The sequence below is a fragment of the Lagopus muta genome, chromosome 6 (assembly GCF_023343835.1).
Source record: "Lagopus muta isolate bLagMut1 chromosome 6, bLagMut1 primary, whole genome shotgun sequence".
NCBI lineage: Eukaryota > Metazoa > Chordata > Aves > Galliformes > Phasianidae > Lagopus > Lagopus muta.
The window spans coordinates 55,944,496-55,962,180 of NC_064438.1; the positions used below are offsets into that span (position 1 = coordinate 55,944,496).

The 17,685-nt window shown below is 45.2% G+C and overlaps 1 protein-coding gene across 10 annotated transcripts in view; it reads right to left on the minus strand.

Annotated features, from left to right (window-relative positions):
- The window catches only part of KTN1 (kinectin 1), a 70,000-nt gene that overhangs the window by 1,272 nt on the left and 51,043 nt on the right, over positions 1-17,685 (minus strand). For 4 of the 10 annotated variants that reach the window (XM_048948063.1, XM_048948066.1, XM_048948061.1 and 1 more), the window contains 12 exons: positions 16,972-17,062; positions 15,014-15,100; positions 12,980-13,069; positions 11,971-12,051; positions 11,155-11,244; positions 10,978-11,070; positions 9,887-9,958; positions 9,292-9,375; positions 9,011-9,094; positions 6,473-6,556; positions 4,980-5,072; positions 125-248 (listed from right to left, as the gene is read on the minus strand). In XM_048948063.1, coding sequence (XP_048804020.1) covers positions 125-248; positions 4,980-5,072; positions 6,473-6,556; positions 9,011-9,094; positions 9,292-9,375; positions 9,887-9,958; positions 10,978-11,070; positions 11,155-11,244; positions 11,971-12,051; positions 12,980-13,069; positions 15,014-15,100; positions 16,972-17,062 — 1,073 coding nt within the window. The remainder of the gene's footprint in view (positions 1-124; positions 249-4,979; positions 5,073-6,472; positions 6,557-9,010; positions 9,095-9,291; positions 9,376-9,886; positions 9,959-10,977; positions 11,071-11,154; positions 11,245-11,970; positions 12,052-12,979; positions 13,070-15,013; positions 15,101-16,971; positions 17,063-17,685) is intronic. The other 6 variants (XM_048948069.1, XM_048948064.1, XM_048948070.1 and 3 more) reach the window with 3 other exon arrangements.

Below are 17,685 nucleotides of genomic sequence, written 5' to 3' on the forward strand. Positions count from 1 at the left end.
AGCCACATCCAGCCTGGCCTTGAATGCCTCCAGATAGGAAGCTTCAGGTTTTAACACCTGTCTCATCAGACCCAAACCAAATCTCACACCATCACGGGGCAGCACCCCAGCCCTGCACACCCACCTACTAGCTGGTAATGTTCTCGTCCCTTTGACAGCATTTGGCTTACTGACACGAGCAGCTTCTTGAGATGACCTACATCCTGGTTAAGATTCACCGCCACATTTAGTCTTTTATCAGTCAATTCCTGGAAGAAGAAAAAAAAAAAAATCATTAAAAACTCATTTACAATCTAATTACCAAGAAAGTCTAGAATTAGCTCATCTGTATAAAATTACAGCTCCTCACACAGATGGGAACAATTTCTGTAAGTCAGAGGGTTACAGCCACATTTAAAGGGAACACTGTTCAAAGTCAAGAAGCCATTTCCCATTCCAAGGAATCACCTGCACACAGCATCGCTGCCCCCTGGCTCCAGAAGGATCACATGTGCTCCCTGCTTCCAGGAGCTGTGCTGCTTCAACTGCAGCTAAGCCAGACCCAGACAGCAGTGCCAAGCCACGGCCCTGCAAGCCTCACTACAAACCACAGAGTGCACGTGTCATTCTGTAGGATGGTTTCTGAGCCTGCTGCTGGAGGAATGAGGCTGCAGGACCACCAAGGACTTGTCTGATAGGGTGGGAAAGGGACGGCTGGTTGGAGCTGTTGGTGATTTCAGTGCACCATGAGCTGAGGTCAGCAGAAGAGACGGGTGAATGGCATCCCCAGGTTGTGGTTTTTTGTCCCGTGTCTTTTTTCAAGGAACTCAAAGCCTAAAAGCCACTGAAGCCTTTCATTTTCTGGTCTGCTGCCCTCTGGGGGATCGTGTCCTCAGCACTATTGAGTAACTGAGCTTCAGTCAGCAACCCAGAGAAATCTTTTGGGGATATCTGACTGGACATCCAACCCTTCATCCCCTGCACCGGCGCTGCTGGGCACACGGTGACAGACCTGCCCTGCAATGGCAACACCCAGCTCACTTTTTTCTCTCCTTTTTCTTTTTGAAAAGGAGTCCAACAGCTTCATATTAATAGGGAAAGTCCTGCAGCTCCAAAGTGGACTCTTCCCCTCCTGCCCGCCCTTCTCCCCAGGTCAGGCGTGCTGCGCTAACGATGCTATAATCCCTGTTTGATTACCTTTATTGATTGCCTCCTTCAGAGAGGCACCAAGAACTCCGCATCAGAACCGCTCCTCATTCAGCTCCCAAGACAGACGTGCAGACAGACCTGCAGGAGAGCTTCCCCTTGCAATTCATCAGCTAAAAATAAGCAAACCTGCCTCGGTGCCAGCGCTACAGCGGCACCCAATCCCCAACATGAACACGGCAGCGTTTGCGAGCGCTCAGCATCAGCCAACTGCACTCCAGCTGAAAGCAGCTCTCCTAACAGAACAAGACTGATGCATAATGCTGCTGCAAATCTCTCCCTGGGGTTTAAGGGAAATTAGAGCAAGTTCAGAGAGGGCCACTTTCCCAGCTCCCATTTGGCTTGCAACGCGGCTAGACTTGCTGTAACGCAGAGAGGGCAGTAAATCAAACTCAACCACCTGCACCATTACAGAAACTACTCTGGGCTCAGGCAAGAGAACAAAGCAATGTATTGCAGAGCTCTTTGCTTGCGTGCAACTGGTAAACATTTTTCTACTCTAAAAACCATTGGCATTGTACAGTAGCTTTAACCCATTTTACCCTTACTGAAGTAGCAAAGCAACTCTGTCAAGGGTGAGAATTCACACAGCAATCTCCTAAGGATTGATTAAAGTGGAGAGGCGAGTGCAATTAGCGTATCAGCTAATGAATGGACCACGGCACTGACCAACAGCACTGGGAATGCACACACGTTAGCATAGGAACCACCACAAGCTGAAGCAATGGAGGAGCCCTTCATTTCCCCCCCAGCCCTCACCTCAAGGAAGTGCCCTTCTCACCTATATTTGCCTCCTCCTCCCTTCTATTTTGTGGCTTTACTAATCGTAGAATCACAATTTTGGGGTCAGAAGAGAAGCTAAGGCACCCCCCCCACCCCACAACCCCACCATGGGCCGTTGCCCCCCATCAGATCAAGCTGCCCAGGACTCCATCCAGCCCAGCCTTGCATACCAATGAATTACAGACACATCCTCAGCTTTCACTGAGTCAAATCATGACCAGTCTTCAACGGGCTTGGGCTCAACTCAGGCACACAGCAGCTTCTGTTAGCCCACAGCTGCATTACGAGGCTGGTGCTGCACCCTGGCCCCATAGTTCTGGGGCTTGGGGGAGAACACCTTTGGGATGTGGGGAAGTAGAGAGGCAGCGGGGTGGCCATAGGAGCCTCTCAGAACCTGAATGATTTTATTCCCTCCTGGGTACGTCCCCGATCAGGTGTTCCATCTGACAGGCACTGAGCTGACAGATTCACCCCTGCTGTGCTCCACATGTAAGGCATTCTCAGTTTTCAAGGATGGAGTGTTTCACACAGATTCAGGGAAGAAAGCCCATTAGATTGCATATAATCCTCAAAATAAGTTTACTGCCTAAGAGAGCTGCTGAATATAAACGACTTCCTTAAAGCATACTAAAAGGCAGCCTTTAGTCATCATCTAGTCCCATAAGTGACAAGGAAGCAAGCTAATTAGAAAGCCCAAATGGTCTATTTTTAAATAGAAAGAAAAGGAGTCTAACGAAAACACACAGAATGTGTTTGAGGGTTTGTGCAAGCAGCATTTCTCAATTTTGTGGGTTGGTTCCAGTACCCAGAAGGAACAAATATGCTCATTTGCAAGCATGTGTTTTCAGGTCCCTCTTAACAAAAAATAAAAAGTCCCTGTTGCTAGGTGGAAGTGGCTGGAAGACTTTCTTTTTTTAATCTAACAGCTATTTTAAGCTGGGGTTTGAGGCTTCTGGGGAGACAGCTTTGCTGGTTTTTTTGTTCTGGAAAAAAAAAAAGCAGCAGCAAAAAAGGCATAAGGAAGGAGATAATGTTCTAATTTCAGCCTCTGCCAATGGCTACCTGTTTACAGCAGTGTTTAGACAATTAGCTTTTTTGTTTTTTTAATACTAATGAAGGCTTAATTACAGGTTCATTAGGACTGTTTTTCCACGCTCCTAAGAATAAAGCAACAGATATGCTACAGGAAAACTGGATAGGGCCCCACAATGCTCCCACACAGCCAGAGTGGAGGGATACATAAAGCAGAGGGGTTCTGCCAGGCTGAGGTGGTGAGATCCCAAACAGACAGGGTTTGGCCATAGCAGGGAACATCTAACGACACCTGGACAGCATTACCAGCCATGAAATGCCATGGCTGACAGCATCACGGCCTGGCTGACTCTGAGCACTGCAAGCAGGAGGAATAAGCAGGACAACGGATTCCTCTGGTGGTCAGCTTGTGCTGTTAGCCCTGCCCCAAACCCTGCACTTGCCTTTTCAGCAAATTGGGCAACCCCTGGCATCAAGCCCAAAGGAAGGCCAGATGGGCATAGCAGAAAACAAGCAGTTTGTCACTGACTTAAAGAGGGCTGCTTTTTTCCATCCTGCTAAAGACAGGGACATGGAGCACCCAATTGTCACCATCTGGCTTCTGCTGTCAGCACAGGACAGGGCTCAGCAGACCCAACACCCCTTCCAGGAAAGCAGCTCACAGGGTTGGGACATCAGTGGTTTCCCAAGCCCAGCTGCAGCTCTGGCCCTGAGGTAGGAAGCCCACACCACGTGGGTCGATCCATGAACAATCACTCTGAAAAAAGCCATCTCTTTCCTGCTAATGACTACAAAAGCTTTAATACTGTGCTCCTTAGAGGACTCCTAGCTTCCTGTCTCAACTGATGAAGCCACATATTTTTAGTGGCTAAAAGGAGTCGATATGAATTACTCATCCTACCAGCAAGTGCTCCTTTCCTCCTCAAATGGCAGCATTTCCTACCACTCTATCCATCAGATGAAAACGGGTAATGAGTTTCACCGACGCCGTTTAGCTGTGTAAAACATGCTGGGAAGACATCTGCTTTACCCATCCCAGCTGCCTACTGGAAAGCTCTTCTGAAGCCATTTTGAAGCTGATGAGCATGCTTTTGTTTCCAGAGATAGGGAAGTCCTGTTATGACACCAGGACTCAGGCACCTGTGCTAGTGGTGAGGGCCAGCTCTCTGGGATTACCAGCTGCAGAAACAGCTCAGCAATCCTCCATGCAAACAGTAACCCACAGGCTCAGGCAATTACTCATCAACATGAGAAAAAGCCACTTTAGAGTCCTTCAATTCCAGATCTTGCAACTGCAATCCAATTACCAGAGGACCTAAAAACAGTCAGTCTGCAGAGTTCTGTACTCACAGCACAAAGCAGCACTTGAGTTGGTTGCTTACTGACAAAGACTGGCATGACCTTGCTGCAGGACCACACCAAGGTCAGCACAGAATGGAGCAGGGGCCAGCTGGAGTTGCATTTAAGCACCTATCTGTGGCTAATGGCAGGCTCCTGCCCACAGCTGCAGAGAACCAAAAGGCTCAAGGTTCTGGCAAGAGATTTTCCCAGGACACTCAAGATTGCCCTCTTCCTTTGGTATTACTTACAGCAACCCAACTGTCAATATTGTAAGCTTACTTAGTAATCAGCAGATTTACTTATAGCATCTCTTCTTGAAGGGACAAGTTTGGGGATTTTCCCTTAACTTTTCTCTTCCCACTTCTGCTCAAACCAACAGCCGTTGGAAGCCCAGATCTCACATCCAGAATCTTTTCCCTTCCTTCTTGCAAATTTGACCCACAGGAATGAGGTCATAACCCAGATGGACAATGGAACACCCAATGCTTAGAAAGAAAGCACTGTGACAAGCTATGAGACAGGAAGTTTCATCAAGCTTTTATCTCCCCATCGAAATCATGCCTAAGCTGCAGCTAACTTCCCAAACTCGATACTGTGCATGAGATTTGTGCTGCTCTGAGCACAAGAGAAACACTCACCGACTCTGTGCGAACGTCGCTGTTTTCAATAACATTGGCATCCCCAACAACTTTTCCAATTTCTCTCTCAAGAGATGCCAAGGACTCCTGGGCCTGCAGGGTGGGAAAACACAAAACAAAACAGAGGAGGCAACAATTAGCAAAGGCTGAGAACTGAACCCCCCCCCCTCCCCCCCATCTCTCCAGGAGCAGCATTAGAGACACAGGAAATCATTGTTCAGCAGGAAATGTGTTTTATGCCAGATTTGCTCAGGGGACCAATACATTTGCCAAGATTGACATGTCTCCTTACAATCAGTACGTCGTGTGTCAGCCTGCCTGCATTTTAAAGCAATTCTATGGGGGAAACTCTAATAGTCTTACATCAAGTTACTACGTAAAAAAATTGCATATTTTTTTTTCATTTCATGTGAGAGTAGCTGCACAGGCAGGTCTCCAGAAGCCTGATTGCTGATCTGTATTTACACTGAGCACGCCACAAACCACAGGCATCAGTAGAGCTCCCTTCATTTGTACACACCCAGCATAACTGTTCCAAGCAAAAGGTTTTAAACACTTTATCATAGCAGATCTCCTTCGTCTTCTCACCTCCTGGCAGTGCTTTGGTGACTCTGTCAACCCCACTGGCCCATCACTGACAGGTCTTAGAGTACCTCAAGAGGCAGGACAGCTGTAGAAGACGCCTGGAAGAACTGCTGTTAACCCCAGACCACTAGCAACCTTTATTTAAGGCTTCTACATTCCTTCCCAGCTTCACCTCGTACTCGTGGCTGAGAAGACAGCATCACAGAAGGAACAAAGTGTTGTAGAGCCTAGAGCCTGGCCTCAGCTACTCCACAGGCTATTCTTGTCTCCCTCCATTTATCAGTCCTCCCATGAGAGGTTCCTCTCAGGAGCGACAGCACTGACACCTCACATCCTTAAAGATATTCCACTCCAATCCATCTTGCAAGAGCTACCAACACAGAAAAGCAGAGGTAACCCACCTGCTTGTCTCACTGAGCTTGTGTTGAGCTAACTTGAAAGACTTGCAGCCTCCTGGGCTACAGCCAACTTGTAACCACGTGCAAATGGGCAGATGGCTTGTGAGCCAACTTGTAACCATCACCATTTGAGCCTGGATTTAAAAGGTTTAAAAGGCTGTGATGTGGCTGTAGGGCTGTGAGATGGGGTTTTATTAGGCTGGGTTTCTTAAAATAAAGAATTATTTGTCAGCCTCAAATCACCTGTTGGCATAAAATTATCATGGACAAGAGACACTTGTGGGTAATGAAACAAAGCTGCTTGTTGCATTTTTATCATTTCAAAAGACCCACAGGTATCATGCACAAGCTCTTATACCCACAGCCTCAGCCACCTGGGAAAGCAGTGAGTGCAGTACCACCCCAGCAGGCAGGCAGTTGGAAACACCACATTTTCCAGCACTGTAAAACTACAGATTGAAAGGGCTTCAGCTGTATTTACATCTGTAACTGTTAAGGGTCTCTGCTTACCTTGGGCAAGTCACCAGCTACCTTCTGCCTCTCGTTTTGATCAACTTTGAGTTTCGACAGTGTTTCACTTAACTTCGTTTTCAGCTGCAAAACAGTAACAAAGAAAATCAGTTTCCCCCACATACAAACAGATGCAATTTGTCTCTCCCCTAGCTTGCCCTAGTGCACACTGCAACAGGAGTAAGATTGCTAACGATTACTGCACACATTGGATTAGTGAACACGTACGGTGAGGTTTACAAAGACAGTCGAAGAAGAGAGAGTCCATCTGTAAAGATAAGTGTCAGGAATGGAAACTACAGAAGAAAAGATGCAGTTGGAATCAGATTAACTACAAGTGATCTCAACTGTACTGCCAATAAGACCATTAGCAATATTGAGTGTACATAAGCCTCTCTAGCACTCCTATCACAAGCCAGTCCCAGCTTCGACTCAATTCATAGCAAATACCCCAAAATGTAGACTGTCATCTTCCTAATTCAGGCTACACTGTCACTTCACTGCTGAAAAAATTAAAAAACCCCTGCTTGTCATCTTAATAAAGCACCACTTGTTACAACTCTGTTGACTTAATCAGTCTGCTCATGTCAGATCAGGGAATGAATCACTGGCAGGGGTGTATTAAGTTGTCGATTGTGTTTAGATTCAGTCCAAAAAGTGAAACTATTTCCACCAAGAGGGATGAATACTTTGCACTGCCTGCCCTTAAAACACAGCCTTCCAGAGAAAGGAAATAAACTTTCTTTTTTTTTTTTTTAAAGAATATTTCAATTGCTCTTCAAGGCAGCACACACAACCAGCCACAGCACTTCAGACTGGAGCCTCAAATAGGAAAACTAATAAGAAGCTTGAGTGGCAATTTTGTAGGATTTGTGACTCTGAAGTGCACTGCACTAACGTCCACTATTCCTGCTGTCAATCTTCTTGGGAGCCAGCAGGGGATTAAAGCATCCAACAATGGGCTGCACAGACAGCCAGATTCTCCCTGGTTCCAAACCTCTGCAATACACATTTATCTCATGCACAGAAGGCTTCCCCCTTTGGAGCACGTGTACCAGTGGATGCTGGTTTCTACATTTTGGGGAAGCACTCTGCAGTGGTGCCTGCTTCTCTCCATGCTCAACCCACAAATAAATGGAAAGCCTTACAAAATCCCATCAATTCCTATTGCTTAGCCTCCTGCCCACTGCCAAAAACAAAATAAAGAGGGGAAAAAAAACCCTCCTATGCACTGGAGGCTGCTCCTGAGCCATTTGCACACAGGTACTTGTTTACTACCTCCTCCAAATAGCACAGCATCACCACACTGCCAAGTCAAGCTGCCCTAGCAGGGAGCTCAGCTTTTTAAGCTTCTGTTGTTACAGAACATAATAGATTGTTGCCTCCTATATTCAAGAGGCTGGCGTTTGCTGATTAACTTTAAGATATGCATTCAATTCCCATTTCCCTTGCTTTCAAAACAGGAGGCTTTGGTTGCTGAGGAAGGATGCTAATGAGTGCTGTATTAGACTTGCCAAGCATGCGATTACGCTTCAGTAGTGTGTGAATTTTTTTTATTTATTTATTTTTTCTTAAATTGACTATTTTAGCCACATTTGTGGAGGTGCCCAAGGCCATGGATGGAGCCCTGGGCAACCTGATCTGATGGGGGACACCCAGCCCAGGGCAGGGGGTGAGGCTCAATGATCTTTAAGGTCTCTTCCAAGCTCAGCCATTCTACAATATGCTTCTATAACAGGTTCTATAACTCCAAAACCCACTGAAGACACAGTGGCAGAAACAACCTTCTCTTGATCCTGGCTCAAAAGCACAAAGAAAGTTCAAACACAACCACGGGAAGGAAAAAAAAAAAGACACTGAAACAAATGAAAGGACTCAGATTGGAGAACCATGCATCTAGGGGGTCTACAGGTCTGGCCTCGGGTAATCCAACTGCTTCTTGAGAAAACCTGCAACAAGAGCATTATTGGCTGGATAGTGCTTCTAGCCAAGCATGCTGCACGTGGTGTCTGCCACAAGCCAGAAGAGTTATTCAGCCACATCAAAACACCAGCTGCAGAATGGCTGGATACTCAGAATTAATTCAATATTGCTTTGGATCCATCTGTGTATGACAGAGAAGGATGGAAAAGCCTCTGCCCAGTCAGAGCATGGATATCACAGGTGCATCCTCAAGAGCTTTGGAAAAAAAAAAACAAAAAACAACCAGAGAATATTCCTCAAATTGAAGTGATGGGAGCACATCTGCTGCTCCAAGGATGTTATATCTGCATATGTCCACACTATACAGCATTGACTCTCAAGAAGGCTCGGGTATCAAAGACGTAAAGACTTTGGAAAGTCTTAAGAACCAGACATGCTGTTGTTAGGAGCAGAGAAAGAGACAAATTGTAGAAGTCAGACTACACAAATGACCGAAATGGACAAAAATATCAAGCTGAAGAGGTTAGCAGAACAGACAGGACTTGGAATAAAGTCTCTGCTTCATAAGTAATGCTGGGAGCCTACGTTGTGCCCAGCAGAGAACAAGCTTCTTACCAAATTTAACTCTTCATTCTGTCTTACTGCTTCAGAATATGAATCATCAAGTTTTTTCTGCAATTCAGTCAACAGATCTTTGAGCTGAAATGAAGTTTAGAGTTTTAGGATTTGTCTCCTTAGGATGCCCACCTTTCTTCTGCTCATTATTAGTGTGCCGCTCTACCCTAAGGTCACAAGCATACAAATTCCTCAGCCGTAGGGGCTAAGCATTAGATTAGTTTGCCAGCCAGGTGGAAACCAAACAAAGGAAAAAGGACAGCTTGGTCAATCATGTTTACCTCTCTGACTTCTGAAACATAAGTAGATCGCTCTATTTCTGCCTTTTCTAGTTCACTTTCCAAATGTTCTCTCTCTTTTTTAAGCTAGAAACAGAAAAACAGAGTTAAAACAAATGTTTTCAATGTCTTCCTTGCAGCATCATTTTCTTAATTTATTATTAGCTACAAATTTCTATCAAGTATTCCATGACATTAAGAGAGCATTTCAAATCCAGTGACTGCCTAGCACAGATTTAAACTGTTAGACTTCAAAAAGACTAAAACAAAAATAAGAAGATCATAAAACAAAACAAAGAATCAAACCCAAGATTACTTTGATATATCTGCTTGTTGGCAAACTGCTTGGTCTCCCAAGAAAAGGGCCCCACTTTCCAGAGACTCAATCCAGTGGATGAGTACTGAAATAAAATCAGAACAGTTTCTAGAACTCTGCACCTCTGCTTCTCAAAAGCATGTGCCAAGAGGTTCAGCTTTAACAAGGCAAGAGGCACACTGCTTACAGAAGAGAAATCCCAGGATACTCAGATTTACAGCACAGGATTAAATTATGTTTTGAGTAACCAAAAGCTTCAAAGAGAAAAACACTTGCACGTACAGTTTCCACTTCTTTGATCTCTTCTTTTAACCTCTCTACCTCGTGCTCCAAAGAGGCGACCGATGAGCGCATCTGCAGAGATAAACACATCATTTGGTTGTGTTGGCCTAAGACAAATTTTCCATGTACGCATTTAAAAATGTTAGGGATGATGAAAAATCAGTGGCTGAATCAAAGCAGGTGCTCACTCCAGTAACTCAACATACTGAGCCTCTATTATAACACTTCTGCTTTCTCCCAGCGTGAGAAGTTGCGGTGCGTATTTACAGCCAGATGCCCAATAGATTTGGAGTGTAAGGACTAAACCAGTTCTTCATCAGTCAGGGAAATACCTTTCCCAGTCACCTAACAGGGAGAGCAGTCTCCATTCACAAGCTATACACAGCTAAAGCCAGCATATTTAGCCTTACTAAGGTCTGTATAAGCGCAGCAGATGGTGGCACATCTACAGCTCAAGATCTGACAGCCTTTTATAAGCCCCCCAAACAAGAGGTTTATAAATTATCTACATGTATGCTTCAGGCTCATACTCTCACACTCAAACTTGCTAAACAGAAATACTTTTCAGAAATAATTTCTTGCAAAGGAAAAAAAAAAACACAGTTTGACCTACTTTTACTCTAGATAAGGAAAGAAACATAAAAGGCTTACTTCTTGCCACTCGTGCAAGCAACAGAGCTTTCCTAAAAAGGCAAGCTTCAGAGGCAATCTCAAGTGTAATTAGCTGGCCATAATGGATTAAGTGCTTCAAAGAAACAAAACAAAAGCATCTTGCTTATCATTATATGATATTTAAACCTTAGCACCAGGAATCTGCATCTGCTTACAAACGGACTTGGAAAACAACAGGCACCCAACAGAAACACAGTTTGAGCTGCCCTGATAAGAAAATGTACATTCCTGGGCACTCTAATGGGACGCATACACTTCTATTATATTATTTGCAGACTTCACCTTTTTCATCCCTGGTCATGCACAGAACAAACCATACAGCTAGGGCTGTTCTACATGGTCTCTGCAGCTCTCAAACACCCTCTGCTACTTCAAGCAGAAGCTGCCTGACTAAATAAAAAGCAGATCTTCAGACATACCTGTTTGAGTTCCTTCTGTGATTCTTCAACTTTTATCTTCCACTTGCTTTCTTCCTCTTCCACGCTCCTCTGTAGCCTCTGTAAAATCCCCTCCTAGAAAGAGCATGGTTTGAAAGCTTTCAGCAGAAGAAGGGCAGCGTGCAGCACACAGGATATAAGGAGCAGCATCCCGCTTACCGTCTCCGCCAGAACCGATTTGTATTTCTCACACTCCAGTTGTAACAGTATGTGCAACTCCTCAGCCTCCTTCAACTTCTGCTCCATAACCTGTCAAAAAAGACAACCAGAAGTCACATTGCAGCTTTGAGTTCTACTAGCTACCTTACTTCAAAATAGCATTCGATATTGGCCAGTCTGACTTTCTACCCCATGCAAGGATGCCAACAGAATCACAGAATTATGGAATCCCAGCATGGCCTGGGTTGCAAAGGAGCACAGTGCTCATCCAGTTCCAACCCCCTGCTGTGTGCAGGTCACCAACCAGCAGCCCAGGCTGCCCAGAGCCACATCCAGCCTGGCCTTGAATGCCTGCAGGGATGGGGCATCCACAGCCTCCTTGGGCAACCTGTGCCAGTGTCACCAGCCTCTGCATGAAAATCTTCCTCCTAATATCCAACCTAAACCTCTGTCTTAATTTAAAACCATTCCCCTTTGTCCTCTCACTATCCAGCCTTGCAAAGAGCTGTTTACAATAGCAAGCACAACATTCACCTACACAGTCACAACCTTCAGAGAAGGGACTGCAGTAACCCTACTCACCCAAAACCAAACCAGTTACTTGAAAAAGGAACCAGGAATTTCAATCAGTGCTTTCACAGCTCAGCAAGGCCCTTTTCAAAGATGCAACCATATTTCCAATACACATAATACCAATAGCTATAAAGAAAACTTCTCTCAGCGCCTGTTTACCAATTTGAACTTCACAAGCCTGCAAGATTTGTACCAGAAAATAAAGTATGTCATGCACAAGGACTGTCCACTGCTTGTGCTTACCTTGATATCTTCAGATCCTGAAGCCCCTCTCAAATACTCTTTAGCCATCTTCTCAAATCCACATATCCACTCGCTATGGCTCTGTCGGGAAATGCATTCAGTTAGAGCAACAGGCAACCTCAGTAAAGTTATCTTGAGGACATCTGTCCTTCAATTGCAGTATTATGAAGCAGCATTTCAGTCCCCCAGCTCCCACAGACTGACCAACAGCCTGACACTGGTTATTCATCCAGTACTATGAGGTTTGAGGGGAAATTCAGACTGGATATAAGGAAAAAGGATTTTTTGTAGTTGTTTTGCTGTTGTTTTTGCAGACATCCACGCTCAGGCTGGATGGGCTCCGAGCACCTGATGGAGCTGTAGGTGTCCTGTTCACTGGAGGGGAGTGGAACCAGATAGCCTTTAAGGGTCACTTCCAACTCAAAGCGTTCTGAGTCTACTGTAAGCAGCCCAGACTCAACAGACAGCAATCCATGAGCATACGGTTATGACAGACACAGCTCATGGGGGTTTGCAAGTACTGAAATACAGTGGGGTCACAGAGGTCTCCCTGCAAGTGCCAGGGCTCTATGATAAATATTTCAAGAGCTAAAGGATCTTTTGTTGTTGTTAGATCTTTGAACGGCTAAAGCAGGCACTTGCCATGTAACTCTGGGGATCTCAGCAGGAAGGTTCCTTTATAACCTTGCAGAAAGCCATTTTAAAGACTTAAGCCTTGTGATGAATGGCCATCATCAGGAAACTGAGAATACTCAAATAGGGGTAGCACAGGCAGGTGAAAGAGATGTCAGGGAGGTTAAAAGGAAAAAGAAAGGATAAAGAACAAATGCTGTTCTCGAGGTAGCCAAGCTTTGCCTCTCTGCTGCTACCAAGCACACATCTCACAAGCAGGGAGCACTCGCTTCCCACTGGAGAACCCTTGGGAGAAAAGACTGCAGGGACACGTTGCAGAGCACCAATGCAGTGGGAACCCAGCTCCCAGCAGGTCAGTGAGCCCCACTTCTCTTACCATATCGGGGGGAAGAGAGACATTGGGGAACAGCTTCTGGAGCAGTTCTCGTGTCTCCACCTCGGCAGCTTCCACGTGCTGCTGCTTCTCCTAAACCAAGACAAGAGCTCACGTGAAATAGAGCAACACACTCCTCCAGTGTGGCAGTAGCCTCTCCTACACACAAAGTAACTTGTTTAACCCAGAAACGTGGCTTTCAGTGAGGAAGGCTCTGTGGTCTCTAGAATCGCCAGTAAATAGCTTCAAAAATCAACAGTAAATTGCTTCAGAATTTGGCCTTCACGTTTGTTTGTGCTTTTAAGGATTTATTTTCTTAAAGGTCTCCTCCAGCCTCACCTGTTGGCATCGTATTCACACCACCACTCACTTGTTCACAACACAACACAAACTACACTGTGCTGAGTGACCGGTTCCATAGATCACACCAACACTTCTACTCAAGTCGAGTGATCTCAAAACCAAGAGGTTTGGTCAATCCAGGTTTACAAACACCGTACTTTTTTCAAACAATTTTAGGAGGGGAGAAAAACAACAAACAAACACTGTAAATTAACATCATCTCATCAAAAACAGGGCATTAAAATCAAAAGTAAACTTTGTGTTAATGCACATTTGAACCAGGCCAAGAAAGCAAGACTGTTCCCTGTTGATTGCAGGGAGGTTGGACCAGATAATCCTTAAAGGTCCTTTCGACTCGGAGTACAGAATCATAGAATCATTTAAGTATTACTTTTATGTACATAAAAAGAGGACCCTTACACCCTCCTTCCCCAATTTGGGTGAAATGGGAAATAATTATTAGAGCTGTGTGAAAACCTTCAGGTTTTTTGCTTTGCAAACTCAAAAAAAAACAAAAAAAAAACAGCACAGAGCCAAGGGGTATCACAGATCCATCACTCCTTCCCAATTTATCTACCATGAGAAGTGCCCAGCCATGGGATGTTTGCTTGCAGTGCCTGTGGACACTGCTCACACTGCTCCCCATCAGGCTCTCACTGAAGGTTAAATGCTGAAACCCAACTCTGCACAAAGGCAGCTTCCAGTAAATGCCTCTTGCTAGCATTTAATTTTTCTTTTCCTTTGACATCACTGTTACTGCTCTGAGTTCCTCTGCTGCAAGAGACCAGTGGCATTACTAGGTTGGGATCCAGAGACAGAAACAGACACACAACAGGTTGTGAAGCTGTGCTGGGTGCATTATTTCTCAGCAATTTAGAAAACACCCCAAAGTGTCACGTGGCTGCTTAATGAAGCCTTCAGACTGCACGAGAAAGCAAGCAGGCATTAGAACACAGCAAAAGCACGTACACAAGTTCTTAGAGCACAGGGCTGAGCAAAGGAGAAGTGACATCTCCGGGACACAGATTGGCAGCCCTGAACCAGAGCACAGCTGCTTCTGGCTACCTGACTTTTGTGGTTTTTTCAGGTTAGTTGAATGCATTTTTGTTGTTGTTTCCTTTTTGTAATTCTGCACAGTGACAATCAGCATCAAGTCAGGCTCATAACAAATGCAAGCTCATTCCAGGGCAATTCAGACCCTGTGTCAGGTTAAGGATTGGCTCTGACAGGCTCTGTCAAGCTTCAAACAGTTTCAGGGAGGAAATTCACAGCTGCAGTGACACAGTTTTCCTGAGAAGCTCCCAGGTTTTTAAATAATCATCTGGTTCTAATTCTGCGTGGGGCCAATCAATGTATTGAAGCACAGAAGAAGCCCTGTAGATGAAAGCAGGTCGCTGCCCAGCCTGGTTTTGTTCTGGAGCTCCTCACCAAACCATTCACGACAGCTCTAACAATTATGCAAACGAATCACAAGTCAGCATGCCCACAAATTAAGGAGAAAAATGAACAAAAGGAACCTGAAGATGACAGGAAGAAGCAGAGGTGAGAGCATATGAATGATCACTCAGAACAGACGATACTTAAATTGCAGTAAAAGTTAAATGCCTCCATTCCACTTCAAAATAAAAATAAAAATAAACAGCTGCAGATCTGCTTCTGGCTTAACGCATCGTTTCTAGCAGTTAACATTACAACCTTGGCAGTCTTGTTCACTTTGTCCTGCAGCAATTTTTCAGTTGATGCCAATGCCTCCATTGCTTTCCAGTTTTTCTCCCGAAGGTCCTAATCATTTTTAGAAAGAATCATTTCAGTTCAGCCAATATTGAAACCGTTTCCACTTTTACTTCAGAGATATATTCTGCATTACACTCCACCATTTGCATTTAAATGCTGGTTACTGCATGATTTTGCTGGGTAGGATGACATACGCTAGCAAAAACACGTGTCATGACCCAAGAGTTCAAAGGAAAATGGGGAAAAAAAATGCCAATTTCTGCCCAATGTGCCCCATATCCAAAAACTGATCCCAGCCCTACCGGACTGCAGAGCACAGCATTGCAATGCTGGCAACCCCACACTTTGACTGCACTTGTAAGAAGAAAGAGGGAAGCTTCCAAAAGTAGTGAGGAACACAGACACCAAACCACAGATTACACAACAGAGTGTTAGGCATGTCGCAGTGCAGAACCCAGCATGGACCCAAATACACATGGAGGTGCACACACTGATGCTCCCAATCGTGCAACCAGATCTAACAGTGTCCATCTCAATGCCTCAGCACAAACCTACTAAGCCTACTGACAAGGCTCGGGGCCAAAGGAATCCTGAGGTGCTCACCAGTGCCCTTCTGATAAGCTCTGGGCTTTGACCAGAGGTGGGCAGGGCTCGGAGTGCTGCATCTTTCTTGGCGAGGTCATCAAACGTGTACTGCCATGAGTACTCAACAAGGCACAGGGAGGCTGAGAGCTCGTACAAAAAGGGCCTTGTGGTGAGGAGATTACAGTGCTTGGGACTTGGAGTTTTTTTTAATCATTTTTTTTTTCCCCCCCCAATCCTCGGAGCAATCTGCTTCAGCAAAGGACTGGTTTAGAAAGGCATCCAAATCCTTGCATGTGCCTACAGTGGCTTTATTTCCTCACTTCCTCACTCTGCCTGTCTGTCCTAAGAGCTCTTTCACGGCTCAGAAAACAAAATTGGCTAAAATTGCAGCATGGCAAGCTGGGACTTACAGTCACGGTCCACTCTTATCAGTAACCAAGTTTCTGCCTGCACCACCAAGGGTACTTGCAACTTCCCTGGAGTCGGTAGAAAGCACACACACATTCTACCATCTAGCTCATGTGTTTTCTGAGAAGACCCAACCACTTTCCCCTACTTTATTTCAGCTTTTAAGCAATCCTACTTGCTCAAAAGCAATACATTCTTAGTGTTTTCCTCATGTGTGATTCTTATCATGTCTCACTTTTAAGCAATGAGGCATATTGTAAGCATTCAGTAGGTTTTATAGGCCATTAAGTGAGCTAGAAATCCCACATTTTAACAGCTTTCCTCCATATAATTTAAAGACACCATTCTCTTGCTCTTCACAAGTCATTGTATTAAGGGGGGTACTTCAGAGAACTACAGTGGAAGATGCAATCTTTACTTCCACCCGCAAACAACCTGCATGGTGCTGCCAGGGGCTGATGCGAAAGGAGGCTGATTGCCCTCACCACCCCCAGAGGATCAGGATTAGCAGCTCCCAGGAGTGGGAAGTGGCAGATCTGAGAGTCTGAAGGTAATATCTCTTCCCATGTACCCACAGGACGCTCGGTCAGAGCACAGCCCTTCTTTCATCCTCCCACCCTTAGCCCCTTGGGAAAGGCTGTGCTTCTGAACGGGGCTGACAAGGTTGAACTCAAGGCTGAGAGCTGCTGCAGGATGTCTCCTCCCTCTCATCAATTCAGCAAGTAATTATTAAGCTGCCTAAACATAAGGGATCCTTACTCACTCCCAAGAAAAAAAAGAAAGAAGAGCGTCCAGAGGACACAATATGGGAAACAAGTGTCAGAAATATTCTCTTAGCAGAACACCCTAAAGAATTGAGGAACGCCATGCATGCAGGTTTCAGGGAAGGCTGCTGTTTGAATGTAGAGGGGGACAAGTTTCCTTACATTATTCTTTTTCCTCTGTTGCTCAAAAGCATTTCTCTGGCAGGCGAGCTCATTTTGGAGACTGGCAATTTCCTTCTCTTTCCCTGCAACCCTGAATGAGCAAAAAAGAATCATAAACAAGTCAGGAGACATTTAAAAAGACTTCACTGAAGCAGTGCTGCCCTATTACATATGCTCACTTTCTTCTCTCCTAGCAATGCACCCTCTTTGAAAAACTGCTCTTGCCACTTGGCAATCCCACTCGCTTCCAACAGCTCTATGAACTGTGGGCTGCCAGAGCACAGCCCATTGTAAACCTGCTGTTTGCTTACAACAAGCATCTGCACACATTTATCAAGGCCACGGAAAGGCAACACATTTGTTGAGGATAACTCAGCCAGCCCACGCTAGCACAATACCACAAAACAGGCACTGTCTGCTGGATTAGAGCGTTCCTTTCTGAGCACCTAGTCCACAATTTACAGCATTTAAAAGAAAATATTTCAGCCAGCAAAGAATGCATGACAGTGGCAATCTGTGGTGAGCAGCATAAGCTGGCACGGCATTGGCTTTCACATAGTTCTTCAGTCATCTCAAAGTTACAGCATTCTCCTACCCCCAGGACCTTGCCTGGAAAGCAATCTCTACCAAACAATTTCACAATATGGACAAGAATCCTACATATGGCTGAAGGTTTAAGGAAAAAAAGGCTTGTTATTTTACTTGAAACACCAC